The following is a 19,903-nucleotide window of genomic DNA, read 5'->3' on the forward strand; positions in this document are numbered from 1 at the left end:
GGTTTACATTTTTACAAGGTTATCATTTTTCACATAGTTCCACTTTGAAATGCTATGTTGTTTTTCTTGAAAAGCAAGGAAAGAAACATTATTTAGATCAGTAATGTTTGTATGTAGATTTTATAGATGAGCGCTGATAAAGCTGTGCGGGGCTGTTGCACATTATTGCGCAACTTGTATTATAGTTGAAACAAAAAAGGACATTCTTCAATAAAAATGAAAAAAATCTCTGCAATGTTGCATAAGGAAACCCTTTATTTACAAATAACCACAAAATTTGCATGGTTCCAGTCTCAATGCTAAAACATTTCTCAAATTAGGTTCAGAAATCATTTATATAAAAATTTACAGTACATTGTTTACTCAATAGACCCATAATTTAATCCCCTGGACAAACTTAAATTGTGCTTAAGAGACAAACTGTATATTCCAAACAAATTGCTCATTCTGAAAAATACAGCAATATTATACACAATCTCATTAAAAACATTTCAGCAAGTAAAAAAATCTATTTCTAAACGACAGTACCATGAGCCACAAATTCACAATGAGAATTAAATAACAAACGTAAAACATCTTTAAGTCACAGCATTTATTTTTGGGCCATTTTTCCATTCAGAAAATCAACTGCCTCCATCTTTAATCCATAGTAATCAAAAAAGTATCCAGACGTGATTTGCGCAAATTTTAACAAAATATTTACAGCATTTTTGACCTGAAGTAGTTTTTGGATAAGGCACAAGGAGAGAGCAGACGACGGAAAAGAAACAACAAAAAAACACCAATTAACGAGCAAAAACACACATCACCAACCCCTACAGCTAGAAAAACCCTCCCTCCCTGATACACTTCTGACTGCGGCTTTGTCACAGCAGCTCCAAAGTGTTTTAACAGTAGTACACAGAATACAGTAAAAAAACAACAAACTCCAACTCTGGCCTTTGCATTGAGAATCAATACATCATCAGTGTACACGCTGATATCTTACATTTTGCCTGACAGACAAAGAAAAACACACATTTCACAGCTATGTAACTTGGTCCTTGATAAAGGGCTTTTTTTTTCTTCTTTCAAGTCAATGCTCCGGATGTATCAGTACTGAAAATAAATCAGAGGGAGGTTGACCTTGAGGAAGAGCAGACCCTCCATGTTTTCGAGTAAAGGCCTGGGCTGATTTAGGGCGCAGTTCACGCTCGCCGTGCTGAACAGTGTCTCTGCCGGGACGATGCTGGGGGGGCAGCCCACGTAGCGGGCGGCCACTTTGGCGAGCTCGGGCCACAGGAACTTTTTCAGGTTCCAGTAGTCGAGGGGGTCACAGCTTTGATCCAGTATGTCCTCCTCCAGGTACTCCAGCACTGCCAGCTCCGAGGACTTGGGCCTCTCCTCGTGTTTTATCTTTTGCCGTATGTCGGCCATTAGGGACCACAGGTTGTCCTTACTCGACTGGCAGCTGCCGGACGATACGGGGCTCTCGCTGCTGCAGCCGTTGGGCAGCGTGGCCTTCGCTGCGCCTGAGGTAGAGTAGGAGGAATCCATTTCCCGGATTAGTTCTTGTTTACATTGCTCCGCTTCCTCCTCCGTGAACAATGAGGTCTTGTATCTCGGGTCCAGCATGGTTGCCCAGGTGTATCGCGGGTCATGCAGAGTGGAGGACATTCTGCTCACCATGGCCTCCTTCAAAGACTTCAGCATGTTGTCTATGCCCACAGTCTCGTCAAACAGCAGGTCTATCTTTCTGTTGAGGATGTGTATGAGTGGTATCACTTGTCCCAGAGTGGCAGTGCGATTGCTCATTTCCCTGCAGGCGACTTCGAAGGGTTTCAGTGCATTGCAGACAGACAGCATCACTTCCCATTGATCACAGCTGATCATTTCCCTGAAATTGCACTCGATCGACAGCTCGTCGATGGCTTTCTTCTGCTCCACCATCCGCTCCAGCATGAAAAACGACGTCCTCCATTTGGAGGGGACGTCCTGGATCAGGGGGTTCTCTGGCAACTGGTGGACCCCTTGGAGCTCAGCCAGCTTCTCCTTGGCCGTTGTGGAGCGATGCACGCGCTCGCAGATCTTCCGCGCAATGCTCAGCAGATTCTGAACCATTCTCTGGCTCTTTATGGCTTCGCTAACAATGAGGTCTATGGTGTGTTCAAAACACTGCACGGTGACGTGGCCGTGGTCCTCCAAGGTGTTTGTGATGGCATTGTTATCTGTTACAGTGAACCCCCTTTTAAGCCCTGAAGAGGTGATCCAAGAATCCCACAGATACTCCAGCTGCTTTGGGATATTATGCATATCATGATCACAGTCTATTTGCGAGACGTTTAGCAAAGCGGAGCAGTGGAAGTCCTGACCCTGGGGGCGGATGCTTGACTCGTATGTCGCCCAGTGGGCAGTGAGGGTCAGGTATTCCCTCGTCTGGCTACTGACCCAAATACTAGTTGTGAAGTGGACGACGCCGCCTTCGGCCTCTTTCAGGTGTGTGAGCACGACATCCTTTACCCGTTCGTACATGTCTGGTATGGCAGTGCTGGTGAAAAAAGTAGAAGAAGGTAGAGAATACTTGGGCTGGAGGTACTCTAGTAGTCTGGTCAGGCCAGTATTCTCCACAATAGCTGATGGCTGAAGATCCAGTGCAAGCATTTCTGCAATGAGTTTTGTGATTTTTTTGGCAATGGGGTGGTGTTCGTCAAACTTCTCACCATTCTGTTCATAAACGGAGGTATCCATGAGCTCCTGTTTCACGTGAATTCCAGCAGATGGCACATCACCTGAGTTAGTATTGTTACTTTCGAGAACGTGTCCGTGAAACCTCTGCATGTGCCTGAAGAGGCAGCTGGTGCCTAGGTTTGTCGTCTTTTTGCCTCTGCTTATTGTGCGGCTACAGTGCAAACAAACCACCTTGGTGGGGTCAGCAGGAGAAATGGAGAAGTGATTCCACAGTTTTGATGTCTTTTTACTGAAAACAGGCAGGGTTTGTGGCTTTTTCTCGATGGCAGGGCTCTCAGTTTCTTTGGCTGAAACTGCATCTGATATGGGGAGGCTGGCGTAGGGATGGGGCGAGGATTCTTTGTCATCTGTGCTTTTTTGGTTTTTGAGGACGTCCGGGTGGCGTCTCATGAGATGCCTCATCAGACAGCTTGTTCCAAAGTCGCCCCGCTTCCCCCGACTGATGACACATGGACAGTAACGGCACAGTGCTTTTAACTGGTCAACGGGCGACACGATGAAATGGTGCCACACTTCGGATTTCACCCGTTTCATGATCTTCTTGTTCTGCTGGAAAACCGCATGGTCCTGATTGAGGCTGGGGCCCTCGGAGAGGTCGCACAGCGAAGAGTTTGAAGGTGTGTCGTCATCCTGGACTTTGAACGAGAGGTTGAGAGAGGACTCTTGCTCAGAGAGAAGCATGAGCTCGTCGGATTCTTCCTTCATGTCCATGCTTTCTTCAATGCTTTGGGGTAATTCGTCTGATATGGTGTCCGGCGAGGAGGGGAGAAGGGGCGACTCTTTCTTCAATTCCAGTGGGTCCTGCAGCTGCGTGCGGGACAAAAGTGAGGGTGGGTTTGTGTAGGGTGGGGGAATGTGATTGCCCTGTCCATTTTCCTCGATGACAACCTCTTTGTGAGCCCTCCACATATGACGAATAAGACAGCTTGTCCCTAGATCTTTGCCATTTTTACCCCGACTGAACTCATTCATGCAATGGATACACACTGCTTTGGAATTGTCGATGGGTGACAGGTAGAAGTGTTTCCAAACCGCCGATCTCCGACGGGAACTGGAGCTTTTCGGTGTCCCGGGCAGGCGCTCGGGGCCTCCGTCTGCAGTGTCTTCGACGTTATTCTCATTGGAATGTGAGGATGCGAGCATGCCGTACGCGGCGTCGGCGTACGGTTCGACTTTTGGTTCAACTTTGGGCAACACCTCTTTGGATGGCGGGTCTGAGTTCTCAGCTGAGGAAGTGGACGGCGATGTGTTCTTTGAGGCAGAGGTACTAATGCTATTTGACAAGTCTCCGTTTTTTGGTGAGTTCGGTGAGGGAGGTATCATGGGTGAGGCGAGAGAGCTCGTCAAATTGTTTGAGGAGGATTCGGCGCCGTCTTGTAAAAGCACAGTGGGGTGAGCCCTTCGCACGTGCCTCATTAAGCAACTCGTACTGAGGTCTTTCTCATTCTTACCGCGACTAAACTCTTTCATGCAGTATAAACAGATTGCTTTGGTACTGTCTCGTGGCGATATGCAGAAATGATTCCAGGCAGGGGATTTCTTCCTGGGATTTGTGTGACTCCTCATTGACGACAAAAGGCTTTGAGTGACAGCGTCCATAGCAACATCATAAAGAGTACTTGTGTATCCGCTAAGTAAATTACTATAATCGTCGCTATCTCTAGTTACAAAAGGGCCCAAGGAACTACCAAATGCTATCCTTTCATCATCCTGGGTTTCCTCCTCCAAACCATTTGGATCTCCAATCTCCTCTTTGATATGTGTACTTGCTTCATTACCATTTTCAAAGGTTTCGTTCTCTGCGTTTCCCTCAGTTTCAGTGTTTAAGCTTTTGTTTGAAAGAGCCGGAGAAGCGGGGTCAGTTTCCTTCGCCAACTCTGCCTCCAAATCTTTGTCAACCTGAGAAGATAAATTGATCGAAAGGGGAGAGTCTTTATCCAGTGTTAAAGAGGAGCAAGCAGGCGACTTTTCCTCTGCAGTCTCATGAGGCTTAATGCTGTAGGATTTGAACACGTAGCCCTCCTGGCCCTCAATCTTCAGACACGTGCCTTTTGCCTCTCTTTTCTTTACATCGGTGGTGCCATTTGGCTCACTGACCGGGTCTTCACTCGGGTGAGTGACCTCTTCTTCCCCATCCATCACAGCAGGCCAAGGGTTTAAGCTGAATAATCAGGTCTACTTTGTCAAATGCGATCAGTTCTTTTCAGTTGTCGTCATTCATGTTGCAGTCCTCATGCAGGTGTTGTAATGTGCATGCGGCTCTCTGGTACACAGGATGCCTGCTTGTCCCTTTCCTCCATTTATAATGGAAACAGCTTAACATCTCCTCGAGGGACCTGGAAGGACAAGGACAAACAATCTCAATCAAACGTGTATTTTAAGTCTAGCTTCTAAAACAAGCAAAAACAGCTGTGTAAACTAGTGAACAGGTTATTGGCTGATATCTGCCCACATCTCCACATAAGCAAGCAATTATTTAATAATTATTACTTTACCAAATGCTGTTTGGCTGTTATCACTTTTCAATTCAACCAGAATGATATCACATCACATCCTGCATAAATCTCTGCAGAACAAACACTTGACTTCATTAAAGTGTGACACTGTCTGTAAACATTTACTTTTTATTATATCATCATGTTGCACTTGCAATTAAAGAACACGCAAGAAATATAATTTGACTTCCTGAATGTTAGCCTCTATAAGCTGTGTACAGCTGTGACTGCACTGCAAGCTGTGTACTCCAGTCTTTAATTTATTGTACACAAATCCTTATATGTGCACATTTTCATTACAGCTTAACTCCACAGCAGCCCATGCCACTGATTACAACCAAATATATAGGGAACTACTCACTAAAATAAGAAAATGTAATGGCATTTGATAGGAAAATTGACATAATTAAAGATAGTTCTTGGTCACAATTGCTAAATAGTTATCAAGAAAGTTACAATTTTGCCTAACTTGGTTTTACTTATTAAAACTGTAGTGCATTAAGAGTATGTATGGCTGTATGTTTAATCTGACTTTTTATGTTTATATCTTTAAATGTCCATACTTCCTGTAGTAACATAGCAGCATTAATATATACAACCCTTAACTTCACGATTCAGCTTCATATTTCAAAACACAAAATCAAACTATATTACACATTTATTTAAGAGAACCGACACATAAATGTAGCACATTTCCAAGCAAGGAGACCGCAACATTCATAACACCAGTACGTCTCATTTACACGCATCTCCACTCAGGATCACAACAATCACTGCATTTATCGATTCACTCCCTAATCGGCCTTAAATTAACGTGGACATTGTTTAAATCGTTATGTTAAATCCACCGGTTAACGAGTGAGCGAGCCGTTTCCCTGACTGAGCAGTGACAGGCCAGCTTTTCCGGGTTTGGCTAGTCAGTAATGATCGGAGAGGACAGCACAAACATAGCCAACGTTAACTAGTCTTCCTCTCCACTTCACCCTCAGACTTCAATGTTATACTACGCACCGGTGTTTATATCACGCATGTGTTCGCCCTGACACCCGTGCGACCCTTATTCCACTCATAAATATTTAAAGTCCGTTATGCTGGTGTCCTGTTTGTAATTAATGCTACATCATCAGTAAACACCGTGGTGGCTATCCTTATGCTAACTAGGTTAGCCACAAGGCTAGTGTACAAACAAAAACAACACACAGGTAGATCCTTTCTGCCTCATGGGTCGTTATCATAATACTCGAAGATGCAACTTCTTCAAACTATACCACCGATGTTATGAAAGATCGGAGGAAATCGATCAGCAACAGTTCGGACCACACCACACCACGACTGCTAGCTGGTTAGCTGCCAGCTAGGCCACACGCAGGACATACAACTAGCTAACCTGGCGAGGCAGAACCCAGCCGTGGAAACCGACGAACCACACGGGATCCGAATCAGACTCAGCATTCAAACACGACGCCCTGATCGCATTTCACCACATTTCTACGCGTATATGATCTCAGCGTACTCACCATGACGTCTGGCGGTGTGATCACTAGGTTTCGGCTCCTAAACAGTTAAATATGACACATTTGATTGATCCAGAGGGGGGTTCACTTTGTTGCTTTTGTCTCTTGGTTTGCTCGCAGTTCACGTTGGGCCGGAGCAGCTCCACACAGCGTCAGACGGAAGGAACACGCTTTAATGATGTCACTGGCTGCAGGCTCCTCACTGGACCGGACAAGAAAGAATAACATCTAGAATAATAATAACAATAATAATAATAAATAAATAATTTAATAACAGAGAGGAGTGGGGAAGTAATTAAGACATGAATGTTACTCGGCAAATAATAAAATAAAATAAAAGTCGATATTTATAAATGTTTGAATTCAGTAAAAACGAGAAAGAATTTAATATAATTTGGAAGCAAAATAATGTTAAAGAATTTAACACATGAAATAACAAACTTAATTTCACATAGTTTTAGGGCAATAAATGAAATGTGACTTTTAATTAAACCAGATTTGTTACTATGTTATATTATTTGTTATCATTTATGGTGGCTGAATCTTTTACCGGTATAGTGACTTTATCTATTTTTCTATTACATGCATATTACGCATTTGCGCTTATTATGTTGTTTACACGTCTCTCTGAAGCTGACAGTTTGTTTGACCTCAGACATCCTGTCCGGGTCAGACCGGTCACCGGGGCGAGGCACACTTGTCTTTAAATTGCTTTTCAAATAATCACGTAACTAGAAAAAAGTGTAGCTCAAAGGAAATGACCCTCACGCTTCCCCACATTCATATAGATCTGTTATTACCCTTACACCCCTGTCCCCTAGAGCCAAAACAAAGATGCGTCACGTATTTATGCAAGGCGTTCAAACGCTCTTTTGTTGGGGCTCGGAGCTTTTTCTCCGTAATGTGGCGTTCTTATAGCGACCGATGCATTGAAGCTGTGACAGATGGGCTTTTGTGTGGAAACTCTTCCCCCAGCTCACCACGGCCCCGGCTCAGGCTCAGCCTCAGCATGCTGACCCCCAGCGTCAGACGCAGAGTTGTACGTAGGGGTGGGAGTTGTCTGCTGGTGGAAACGCATTGTTGTGTTGGGGGATGAGCCGACGTACTGCTGCCTTGCCTCTACCCTGTTACTTGCTTAGCTTTTCGGTCGGGCTTGTGGCTAGCGACTGACTTGTAAGTCCACCAAATGGTCCATAAAGCAAATCTTTGTATGAATTTACCCGGCACAGAACAGACCTCCTCCTCGTCTTTGTTAATAACTGAACACACTCCAGTATCGCCCGTTGGATGAGAACGTTGTGTACGGAATTACAGCCACTTAGCAGGCCGTGTCGCCGTTGCTTTGTACGGCTACTGGCTAACAACTCTCTGCCTCAGCTAGAAAAACTGTTTGTGAATCCGAGGTACGTACTTTGCTTTTATTTGTCGCAATTACCCTTATATGTGAACGACGAGAACACATACAGCGCGTCTACAAACTGTGCATTGGCAGTTTCACGTAGAATTGATTTAAAGACCTTGTTTTGTTTGACGCCATTTGCAACGTTTAGGTGGTGGCTAGCCCCTATTGCTAACTACTGTAGCTGGCTAGCTAATGTTATTGTTAGCAACTTGGGCAATTTGGCAGAGCCGTTGCAGAAAAGGGCAACGGCATCTCTGCACCAAATGGGCAAGTGCCAACTCCCACACAGACATACTCGGTGTGCAGTGTATCGCCTCCTCCCACAGCCTTTAAATGCCTCATCTCACTGGCAAAAATGCAATAAAGAGCAGTTAGAACTGCAACACACAGCATATGTTAGCTGTAACCTTTCTCCTTTCTTCATCAAAATGCAGGGGAATGATACATATAACTTGAAAGAAAGTTACACATGTGTTACATAGAAAGATGGAATAAGGCAGTGTGGGTGTTCTTTCATACATAAACGCATTTATTTTCACATAAAGAATGCATTTGTTGTGACAACTGCAGGTCACAACACTATAGTGCTGAGAAATAACGTCAGTATGTTTTGAACACAATCTAGAATAAGGCTGTGACTTTACTTGTGTTTGGAGAAGCTACAGTTCAGGTTTATGCACTTCAACTTTCTTGTTATAGCAAGAATTTGAGAAATAAAATATGTAAAAGCTACAGGCAGCCTGTGAACTCTCTGGTTATGTTTGGACTTGTTTGGAATGTAAAGAAATAAAGACAATAGCGACTAATGGGTATATGAATAATATATATATATATTTTTATGTCATGGAATACCGCAGCTTTTCCTCATTTTATCCCAATCTCCATTCTGTTCCTCAACAGCAACACGGAGTGCCAGGATGAGGAAGAAAGCTCGGCACCACCGGGTCGCGGTGCCGCAGAGGCCGCCGTCTCCCATCAAGCCTTCCCCCAACAAGCAGATCCTGACTTATGCCCAGGCCCAGCGCATGGTGGAATTCGAGATTGACGGTCGCATCCACCGGCTCAGCATTTATGACAAGATGGACGTGGTATCGGATGACGACCCCATGGTGCAGGAGATGATGGAGTGCACCAGCAATAAGGAGAATGCCGAGAAGCCGCAGCAGCAGGTCCTTCTGAGGTCAGTCAGGCTAAAAAACAACATGGAGAAGAGGAACGCTGCTTTGGGTATCACTTCTCAAGGAGAGGGAGGCGGACATCAGTCTACTGTTGTAGCCGGACCAAAGCTTCCAGACCCTAAATTCCGTACTGTGGAATACAACCTTCCAGCAGTTCCTAAGCGCCCAAGTACCTTTTATAAATATCAGGAGAAGACTGATGAAGAGCTTGACGAGGAAACGGAGTATGACATGGATGAGGAGGATTACGCCTGGTTGGATCTCGTTAATGAAAAACGGCGAAGTGAAGGTGTCAGTCAGGTCTCTCACAACGTCTTTGAGTTCCTGGTTGACCGCTTTGAGAAGGAGTTGCACCTGGAGAGCCTGGATCAAGGCAGCAAACAGCATGCTCTGATCGACGAGGACGCCGTCTGCTGCATCTGCATGGATGGAGAATGCCACAACAGCAACGCTATCCTGTTTTGTGATATGTGCAACTTGGCCGTGCACCAGGAATGTTACGGCGTGCCCTACATCCCCGAGGGCCAGTGGTTGTGCAGACATTGCCTGCAGTCGCCCACCCAGCCTGCGGGCTGCATCCTGTGTCCCAATAAGGGTGGGGCGGTGAAAAAGACAGACGACGACCGCTGGGGTCACGTGGTGTGTGCCCTCTGGGTTCCCGAGGTCGGCTTCTCTAACACCACATTCATCGAACCCATTGATGGTGTCAGCCACATTCCGCAAGCCCGGTGGAAGCTAACCTGCTACCTCTGCAAAGAGAAGGGCGTCGGGGCCTGCATCCAGTGCCACAAAGCCAACTGTTACACAGCCTTCCACGTCAGCTGCGCTCAAAAGGCCGGCCTCTTCATGAAGATGGAACCAGTCAAGGAGGTGACGGAAACGGGAGAGCCCACCTTCTGCGTGAAGAAGACGGCCTACTGCGGCGCTCACATGCCCAACGGCTGCGTGCGGAGGCCTCTTACAATTTACGACGACACCAAACCCAAAAACGGACTATGTAAGAGGGTGGACAAGGGCAGAGGAGGCGGTGAAGGAAAGTCCAAAGGAAAACACCAAAAGAAGAAGAAGGGCAAGAAGCCTGAGCCTGAACCTGAAGAAGTTGCAACCCCCGTCACTGTGCCTAAATTTCCTGCACACAGGTATAATTATGAATGAGTTGTAAAGATGGGATGTGTTGTTGTTGGGATTTGCAAAGCCTTACTTATTGTCTTACTGAAGGACATTAACAGACCACACTGTATAGTTGTTTATCTCCAAGCATTGGCTGTAGCAGGATCTGAGTTTGTAACTTTAGCTGCTGTTTGCCATCACAAATACGGGTCCAGGTGATGTGCACTTGGTTTAATGAGTATTTTCAGCAATGCAGGATCCAAAAGCAGCAGTTAAATAACGAAAACATAGATAAAGTTTCCAAAATGAAGCAAAGAGCATTTCTGCCTTTACAAACCACACTGACGTGTAACCAGCCACTATATTGAGGTTCTGAAAATCGTCTCACTGTTGATTGTAGTGTTTTGCGTCCGTCTCTGGCTGCGTCAGTCCAACGCCTGTCCCCTCCCCCTCTCAGGTTACAGACCATTCTCAATCAGGTGTCAGTCCAGAAGAAGAAAGCGTTCGTGGAGCTTGTCCTAAATTACTGGACGCTGAAGAGGCAGTCCAGGAACGGGCTCCCTCTGATCAGGCGCCTGCAGACGAGCACGCAATCTCAGAAGAATGCACAACCGGTTTGTCCAGCCGTCGGTCACACACAGATGGAGTCCGTCCACACTTTCATTGTGTTCCACAGGATTTTGGTTTGTAGTTACACACAGCTTAAAAGTTTGAGAACTCCCTTAGATAAACCACATTTATCATTTATAAATCCAGCTTTTTTTAATTTGATCGGCAAGCTTATAGTGATAGCAAATACCTCAGATCTATAACACCTTCTCTTCTAATCTTTGCTTTCCAGATGGGCACAACGTGTGTAATGAACAGCCCAGCATCAGTTTGTTATCAGCAGCAGTGCATTCACCTTAACTCAACTGTGCTCAATTTATAGCAACAGAATTAGGTAGACACACAACAGCGACAGTCCTGGTTTAGCAGGCTTAGCATATAAACCACCCGCTCTTTACTAATGTTGACAGATCTACTCTATTCTGGGTCTCCAGAGGCAGAACGAAGAGGAGAGCAGGGCGCTGAAGGAGCAGCTGAAGGAGTGGCACCGCCTCCGGCACGACCTGGAGAGAGCCAGGCTGCTGCTGGAGCTGATCCGCAAGAGGGAGAAGCTGAAGAGGGAAGAGGTATAGGACAGAGGAAAAGAAAGACAGCTATTTAATTGTATTGTAAACGGAATAGTTTAATGGAAAATCCTGTGTCATATCTGCTCATTGTGGATGCCCCCCTTTGCGCTCCTATAGATGAAGCTGCACGAGACCCTTCTAGAGATGCAGCTGAGCCCCTTCAGCATTCTGCTCAGGGTGCTCCTGGACCAGCTCCAGATGAAAGACCAGGCCAGGATCTTCACCCAGCCGGTTGACATCAATGAGGTGAACTTGAAAGTTGCCTAAAGGTTTTAGTTTCAGAGTCCTGACTGCAACATGATGTTAAACGATACGTGTGTGATGTGTTCTGTAGGTCATTTTAAATGAATTGGGTGTTTTACTGCTGTTTTGCAAGATTTTGAATCGGCTAATTCTCCAAAACAAACTAGTAGTCACTAGTCTCTCTCTGTCCTTTCATGTAAGAAGAATATGTGTATAGTGGTTGTTTATACAGCAGCAGCAGCTTACAGCGGCAGCACAGGGCAGAGGAGTTTGCACTTTGGAGTAAAGTTGTAGCTTCCCACCTTTGATCCCATGTTTGTGTAGTCAGTGTTGAGTAATGCGACATCCCGCTGTGTGTAATATGAACCCTGAGAGTAAAGTCTACTGGCTCACAAGTTGACGTGAGTGAACAGCAATGTGTGGCAGGCTCAAACAAGCCCGGCTAGCTCAGTCGGTAGAGCATGAGACTCTTAATCTCAGGGTCGTGGGTTCGAGCCCCACGTTGGGCGACGCTTTTGTGCCAGCTCTGATTAGCTCAACCTGAGCTGATCAGAGCTCGACCAGCAGAATTGTCAGAATCAATACATGGACTGAAAGAGTCATTAATACTGGAATAAGATTATTACCTTAATTGATGGGCTTTTTTTGATGCCTCTTTAAATTGTGAAGAATAACATGCACTATCAAAATATTATATCAGTAATGTAAAATATGTCAGACATCATTTTAGCGTAACATTGTTGGACGGTCGGAGCATATAGGGATACAAACACACTGAAATAGATTTCCTCCATGTCGGTGTCCCCCACCTGTCTTCGTCTCTTCTACAACAGAGATAGACCTTGCTTCTCAAGTGTGAAACCTGAGAAGGCACGAAGGTCACCGCATTTCTGAGAAGGGGCAGTGCTCCCTCTCAGTGCCCGGCTAGCTCAGTCGGTAGAGCATGAGACTCTTAATCTCAGGGTCGTGGGTTCGAGCCCCACGTTGGGCGTCGGTTTTGGTATGATTCACACATATATGTCCATGGAAACTGAGAAGGGTGTATGTTGACTCATATAAAATCAGAAGTTATGACTTGGCACACTGAGTCCTTTACAAAAAATCTCTGAATGGAAACTGTCCAGCCGTTGCCAAAAGTGGATAAACGTTTATTTCCTTGGACTTAATGTTTCTGTCACTATTTGACAGGTTATCGAGCTTAAGTTCTATCAACATGACACTAGAGGAGACCTGCTGTATTGATGTCCTTGTCCTTTTATAGTTCCTGTAAAGCTGTATTAAATGAAATAAACCTGTCATGTTCTCCTGCAGGTGCCCGACTACGTCGACCACATTAAGCACCCGATGGACTTCTCCACCATGCGGCAGCGCATCGACGCCCAGGGCTACTGCAACTTCGGGCAGTTCGAGGACGATTTTAACCTCATCGTCGACAACTGCATGAAGTACAACTCAAAGGACACCTATTTCTACCGGGCCGCCGTCCGGCTCCGCGACCAGGGCGGGGTGCTGCTGAGGAAGGCCAGACGCGACGTGGAGAGGATCGGCTTCGACGCGGAGAGCGGCACGCACCTGGTCGAGGCCCCCGAGATCAAAGCGCCGGCATCCTTTTCCTGGGAGGACGGTGAGGGAGTTTGACAAACACACCTTTTGTTTTTTACGCAAAATCTATCGCTATCTCCCTCTTATTCCTTTTGCTTCACTTCATAGTGGACCGCTTACTGGTGCCGGCCAGTCGGGAGCACATGCCTCTGGACAAACAGCTGCACCACCTACTGGAGAAGTTTGACCTGACCTGTGCGATGAAGGCCAGCCCCTCCCGCAGCAAGCGCATGAAACTACTCAAAAAGTCCATCAACGACGTGCGGAGCGAAATGAGCTTAAAGCGAGTCCTGCCCTCGCACCATCACCACCATCACCACCACCATCACCATCACCACCACCACCACTCTTCATCCTCCACTACCTCCTCCGCTGCAGTGTCATCCTCATCAGCCCCCTGCCTCTCCGAGCCGGGCAAATCCAAGGAGGAGAAAATAAAGCCCAACGGACATTTCCCAGACGACGAAGGTATGTGCGGGTGTGATTTGGCTTGACCAGCGCAGCCACAGAGAGGACAAATTAGTCTCTTTGATTTCACGGGCGTCACATGCTTCGCAGCATCCTGAACTGCAGGTCAGAGGTCAGGGATTAGCCCCCACCCACAAATGCCTCACAGAGGAAACACAGTCACATGGCAGCCGCTTCCCCCTGTGTGTCTCTGACGCGTAAACACATCCAGCTTTGCTCGCTCCAACTGAAATTCCATAAAATCCATGTCCATCCATCGATTCGAGCCTGATCAGACTTTAGAGCCACACTGCCACAGACATGTTTAGAATATTAACTTCAGCTGCGGGAAGCGGCCTACCGGAGGACAGTGGACAGTAAACAGTGATGGCACTGTATAGTTACTGTGGCCGTATAACACTGAGTCACTGCGGTAGCCTCCTCCTGCTTTAAATCACTGCACTCTTGCTGAGCCGCATTAGGCCTCATGTAGAATACATTAGAGCGGGGTGGTGAAAAAGAAAGAAAACACTCATTTTGCTCTCATTTTTTATTTATAAATGCACCCCAGGGTTATATTAAACGCTGCCTTGTTTTACTTGTAAGACAAAACCTAAAGCAGTGCAACAATGTGCACTGTAAGCATATTTTCCAAACACAAGGGCAAACTGTTGCAGTGCAGTGTTGTTGGTAATGGTGTAATAAGTCACATTTCCTCACGGTTAAGATTTTCCCTGTATGGATATTTTGTATTGCTATCAAAATATCTCTCCTGCATTTTCACAAAAATTAGTAGAAATGTAAAAGATTAACGAGACTAAATCTACAACGTTTGTGTTGTTTCTGTTCTGCTCTCCCATAGGTGACAAGTCTCTCCCTCCTAAACTGGAGCTGTCAGACTCCTTACCTCCTCTCATCCACTCAGACACAGACTCCGAGCCCCCCACCCTCAAACCAATCGACGCGGCCCCAGACTGTGACGGTAAGACCCCTGGCAAGCATGTGAAGTTTGACGGGGACATACCAGACCTGCTGTCCTCCGCCCCGCGACTCAACGGCCACACCCACGACAGCTTTGAGAACGCTTTGCTGGACGGAGACATGAGCGTGGTCGCCACATCGACGCTCGCCGAGCCCACGGGCACGGTAAACCGCCGGACCGCCGTGCTTTTCCGCAAGTCGAAGAACGCCAGTCCTCACAAGCCCCAGAAGAGCGTAGACGAGGGGGCGGAGGTTGGCGCCGGGAGAGACGGCGCGGAGGACGACGAAGACGAAGAAGGCCCACAGCTCGGCTCCAAATCGTTCCTGTCGGTGGTCATACCCAGGCTGGAGACCCTTCTTCACAGCAGAAAGAGGAGGCATAGCAGCAGCAGAGACAGTGAAGACGATGGAGTGGGGGAGGGAAAGTGCGAAGAAGAAGGCGAGTCCCCAGTTAAACGTCTTGATACTGGTAAGTGAAGAGTCGCACAGTGTTTGTCCCACAAAACTATGGAGGTACAATCTCTGATTACAACATCTGCTCAGATTCTAATTTTGGATATGCGTTGTTGCCGTGTCTCCTCTCAGGCCTGTCTAGTAGTTTCCTAGAAGAGGAAGAGGAGAAGGAGTTGGCAGCCAGGAGACCTGTGGAGCCACGGCGACGCTGTGCCTCGGAATCTTCTATCTCCTCCTGTAGCAGTCTGCCAGGAAGCACCAGGTAATCGCCACGAGATCTATCGCTTTGATCCAGAGCTGCATATCTGGACCACAGGATGACTACCGGCTACATTGTCTCAAATTTGTAATGGAACCTTGGGGTGATCCATCCTAATGACATAGGTGACCTACCATGAAGTCATCAGTGTTTCATCTCTCTCTTTATTTTAACGTCTCTAAAGCTTCATTGGCCGGAGAATGTGTCGGCGTTGCTTAACTAATTGTGTCTTGTATCACAAACAGGAGCAGCCTACAGCATTTCTTGTGGATGCGCGACGCAACAATCGAACCGACGTAAAAGGGCACCAGCTCACAATTCACATTCCCTAATCTGTGTCACTATCTTGTGTTCATATCTTCCGTCTTATCTCTAGCACGACTCTCAGTCTTCCGAAATGCGGAAAGGGGAAGCCGGCCCTGGTGCGGCGGAACACCGTGGACGACAAGAGCGAATTGATCGCCTGCATCGAAAACGGGAACTTTGTGAAGGCGGCACGCATCGCTGCGGGTGAGTTTGCTGTCACTTGGCTTCAGATGAAACTCTGCATGCGTGTGAGTTTGTGCTGATTAGAATAACTGGATTTTTCCTGAAGTTGCAGAGGAATATTACCAAATAATCCAGTAACACAGAAACATGAGTACATACATCAACAGGAACAATATTGCTTATTTTTGCAAAACAAATGCTTTTTTTCACCTGTTTTGTAAACATAATTCAATTATTATTCATAAATAGACTGGCTTCTTTTTCTGTAAATATGCTATGTATTAAAAAAACACAATTCAGTTCATGTTGATGTATAGAAGTTTTTGATTAGACTTCATATTTTCACATTTGTATCCATGCAGCAACTGAAAAGCTGAATCATATTCTCCTCGTCTGCACGCCCCAAAGGTTAACATTCTATTCCGCAAAAACTTTCAAGATTGTGTGAAATGAGGTCATAAGAAGCCAGTTGACTCTTGCAGACACCTGGTCTTTAACGACGCATTTGCCAGCTACCAGCCGAGTGCTTTTGACAGTTGGCAGCGGCTTTTGAGTCTTTGCACTGTGCGGTGCCTCTTTCACCTCATATCCACATTTGGCCTATTGAAACGGCGAAAGTGTCCGATCAATTTGTATATTCGTCTTTCATATCAGTTCTTTATTCCCCGCCCTGATTGCTCGTGCACTTCAAGCATGGCTTTGAAATTGTGTTTTTTTTTTTTTTTTGTATGTGTGTTTCAATAAAACAACCCCACACATAACCTATTTTGGTGTTGTTCCTGCTTCCATAGAGGTTGGCAACAGCAATATTTGGATGCCCGCTAGCGCTGCAACAGTTGCGTTGGAACCCCTAAAGCTAGTTTGGGCCAAATGTAGTGGATACCCTTCCTACCCTGCCTTGGTGAGTGTTTGTGGAAGTGACTGCATGACAATCACAGACTAACTGGCAAACTGTTTTTACTCTCCCAACTGCTCTGCCTCTTGCCACATCTTCAGAGGACTTTGCACATAAAGGACACTTTGGAACCCTAAATAAGACTCACAGGTGTTGAGGCAGGAGTCCACATATTTACTTCCACTTTTGTTACAAGTGTCAAGTGGACAGTTGGTTGGACAGATTGCTCACTTTTCCAAAATAAGATTTTTCACATTTCTCCCCTCTAGGTGTCAGCATTTCACTGTAATCCAGTTCAATTTGACATATCAAGGGGAAAAAAAATCTTATTGCTGCAAGCCTGGTAGTGTGTGTATATGTGTGTGTGTGTGTGTGTGTGTGTGTGTGTGTGTGTGTGTGTGTGTGTGTGTGTGTGTGTGTGTGTGTGTGTGTGTGTGTGTGTGTGTGTGTGTGTGTGTGTGTGTGTGTGTGTGTGTGTGTGTGTGTGTGTGTGTGTGTGTGTGTGTGTATAGGTGTAAATGTACATATGTCTAACTCCCTCCCCTCTCCCCCCCGTGTGTAGATCATCGACCCCCACATGCCTCGGATGGGCTGCCAGCACAACGGGGTGTCCATCCCCATGCCCCCGATGGACGTGCTCCGCATCGGGGAGACGATGCAGTTCAAAGCAGAAGAGAAGCTCTTCCTTGTCCTATTCTTCGACAACAAGCGCAGCTGGTGAGTGGCACAGGTTCTTTTTTTTTTTTTTACTAGAGTAAGCCTGTCAACCTGTCTGTCACCAGCAAGTCTTTTGTGGCCGCGTGTCATAAATTGGCGACTCCACTGAGGCATTAAACGTTTTTTTTTCGTATTTACCCGCCGTCATTTTTCTCAGCTAACATTTGTGTGAGTTATAAGCTGTGCACACATATTTACCCAGTCGGAAAGACTTCTCCACATCATTAAGTCAGCAATGGGAAGCTTGTGAGAAACACAGGCGTACTGTCATTATTCAGATAACATATCTGTATACACAGATCAGATTTTAATGCAAAGTATAAATGCAGCCCGGGATAACGACGTGCCATTGTTGATACACTTCTACATTTTCTAGTCCACCTCCTCTGGTCCCACTTCCCACTCCTCATGTCTAACCTGCTTCTCTCCCTGTGATTCATCACCCTCTTGCCGCTTCTATGACTCACTGTCGACGCCTCTTTTCACCTGCAGGCAGTGGCTTCCTAGGTCTAAAATGGTTCCTCTGGGGATGGACAAGACCATAGACAAGATCAAGATGATGGAGGGCCGCACATCCAGCATTCGCAAAGCTGTCCAGGTCGCCTTCAACCGTGCGATGAACCACCTGAGCATAGTGCAGGACGAGCCAGTCAGTGACCTCAGCGATGTGGACTGATGGCGCTCGCTCACCGTCTGTCTCTCTCTCTCTCACACACACACACGTACCTCCCCCCTGCACCAAATACCTGTTGTCCCCCCGCCCTCTGTATCTGCAGGAGACTCAAATGTTTACCAGGCACCTGCCTGTAACAGGTGGTGTCTCTCCTCATCCATTCCTCCATTCCGACATGCACACACACACTCCCACGACGTGCTGATCAAACACGTCTGCTGCTTAAATGAATGTGTCCATTTCGCCACTCCGCCTCCAGTCTGGTAACTGTGCTCCCATACTCTTCACCACACTCCATCCCGGCACAACTTGTGTTCATTTAGGTCATTTAATCCAACCAACACCAACCTTCAGCCGAATGCTGGTAAATTTTGGCTGAGGCTGGTCAAGCTTTTTATCTCTCTCGTTTCGGCCCAGTAGCCAACCGTCTTTGAATGTTGTCCTTCGTTAGAACTCATTAAAAAGTAACTAGCTGGTAAAGTAGTTAAAGTAGCAGGTGAATCCTGGCGCGACCCCGTGAATCAGTTGTAGCCAAAGCTCATGTTTATGTCAAGTCACCTTCGCACACTTCAGTCATCTCCACTTCCCTTCCTTTATATTTAAACTGTAAATACTCTGTACAGCTACCTTGACACTAACTTATTTTGTAGTTTTGACATAAATGGGTACTGTATCGGGGTTTTCCTAGTATTTATACTTGATGAACTGTCAGCACTAAAGGCGCGAGTGGTATTTCTCCAGTGCTGTATGAACAAGAAGAAGAGAAAGAAGAAACAGAAACAAAAAGCCTTAGTTTTGAGGAGATTAGGGCTATAATGTCACATTATTTGAAAAGTATGAAAGTATTCCCTTTTCAATTTTAAGTTATTGAAGTTTATAATCATAAGCTTCCATTTGGCATTAATCCGTTTTGTAAGAAAAAAATAGTTTTAGTATATTTTTGTTCATACATATTTATATGATTTGAATATACAGTATATGTGTGTCTGAAGCTGAAACATGAAGTCTGACGTGGGAACGGAAACATATATTCTCAAGAAACCAAAAATGTTGCTACCCAGGCGTTTGATTAATTTCTGTGTGATGTGTGGAACTTGCCAAAAGAAAAAGAAGAAAAAAAGACAAATGTATTTTTATGTGATGAATTTGACTGTTACTTGGTTTTGCAGTAGTTTTAGGGAGATGTGCCCACATTAAGTTATTGTAAAGTATTTGCATTACTTTATATTCAAGGAACGATGTGCGAATTGATTGTGGTTTGAAAAAATAAGTGGCACATTTTGTGGTGGATACTTGCCTTCTTTTTAAGTAATCTTTTCTAACGGTTTCTTTCTTACAATGTAACTGTGGTCTTCAACACATTTCGTTTTATACTATTCTTTTGTTTTGTTTTGTTTTCTGGGTAGCATTGAGTAGTTTTGGTATATTTCATTTTGTACTTAACTGTAGTTGGTTTTTTTTAATTCGGGTCATACAAACTCTTGCTGGGACTGTTGTTTTGTAGCAAATAAAAAAATAAAAATATGGATATTAACATGTTTGC

General features: G+C 45.7%; 2 protein-coding genes and 2 non-coding genes across 5 annotated transcripts; 3 read left to right on the forward strand and 1 right to left on the reverse strand.

Moving 5' to 3' along the window:
• Nucleotides 1–37: 37 nt before the first annotated feature.
• On the reverse strand, nt 38–6,908 carry zbed4 (zinc finger, BED-type containing 4). The gene is made up of 2 exons (XM_076151773.1): nt 6,740–6,908; nt 38–5,063 (listed from the first exon to the last, which is right to left on the reverse strand). Exon 2 carries the CDS (start codon nt 4,864–4,866, stop codon nt 1,093–1,095), a length of 3,774 nt encoding a protein of 1,257 aa, XP_076007888.1. The 5' UTR covers nt 4,867–5,063; nt 6,740–6,908; the 3' UTR covers nt 38–1,092.
• Nucleotides 6,909–7,519: 611 nt separating this feature from the next.
• brd1a (bromodomain containing 1a) lies at nt 7,520–19,630 on the forward strand. Of its 2 annotated transcripts, XM_076151795.1 has the most exons (14): nt 7,520–8,139; nt 9,039–10,455; nt 10,884–11,040; nt 11,470–11,601; nt 11,719–11,847; nt 13,156–13,468; nt 13,555–13,914; nt 14,756–15,343; nt 15,460–15,589; nt 15,832–15,882; nt 15,963–16,096; nt 16,867–16,976; nt 17,533–17,687; nt 18,180–19,630. In XM_076151795.1, the coding sequence occupies exons 2-14, from the start codon at nt 9,056–9,058 to the stop codon at nt 18,361–18,363; spliced, it is 3,843 nt and encodes a 1,280-aa protein (XP_076007910.1). In that variant the 5' UTR covers nt 7,520–8,139; nt 9,039–9,055; the 3' UTR covers nt 18,364–19,630. The 2 variants fall into 2 exon arrangements, with proteins under 2 accessions (XP_076007910.1, XP_076007919.1); XM_076151804.1 differs by lacking the exon at nt 15,832–15,882 and having other exon boundaries at nt 7,521–8,139.
• Nucleotides 12,281–12,353, forward strand: trnak-cuu (transfer RNA lysine (anticodon CUU)). Its single transcript has one exon. It is a non-coding gene; the product is annotated as a tRNA-Lys (tRNA).
• On the forward strand, nt 12,763–12,835 carry trnak-cuu (transfer RNA lysine (anticodon CUU)). Its single transcript has one exon. It is a non-coding gene; the product is annotated as a tRNA-Lys (tRNA).
• Nucleotides 19,631–19,903: the final 273 nt, after the last annotated feature.

Source organism: Genypterus blacodes, unplaced genomic scaffold (genome assembly GCF_046128005.1).
Source record: "Genypterus blacodes isolate CSIRO-AG114 ecotype Tasmania unplaced genomic scaffold, CSIRO-AGI_Gbla_v1 ptg000007l_1, whole genome shotgun sequence".
Taxonomy (NCBI): domain Eukaryota; kingdom Metazoa; phylum Chordata; class Actinopteri; order Ophidiiformes; family Ophidiidae; genus Genypterus; species Genypterus blacodes.

Bases quoted from the DNA above. Each gene is read 5' to 3' on its own strand.
- zbed4 (XM_076151773.1), bottom strand. From the start codon at position 4,866: ATGGATGGGGAAGAAGAGGTCACTCACCCGAGTGAAGACCCGGTCAGT.
- brd1a (XM_076151795.1), top strand. From the start codon at position 9,056: ATGAGGAAGAAAGCTCGGCACCACCGGGTCGCGGTGCCGCAGAGGCCG. The intron at 13,469-13,554 runs GTGAGGGAGTTT...TTCACTTCATAG, and splicing joins ATCCTTTTCCTGGGAGGACG to TGGACCGCTTACTGGTGCCG. The intron at 16,977-17,532 runs GTGAGTGTTTGT...CCCCGTGTGTAG, and splicing joins ACCCTTCCTACCCTGCCTTG to ATCATCGACCCCCACATGCC.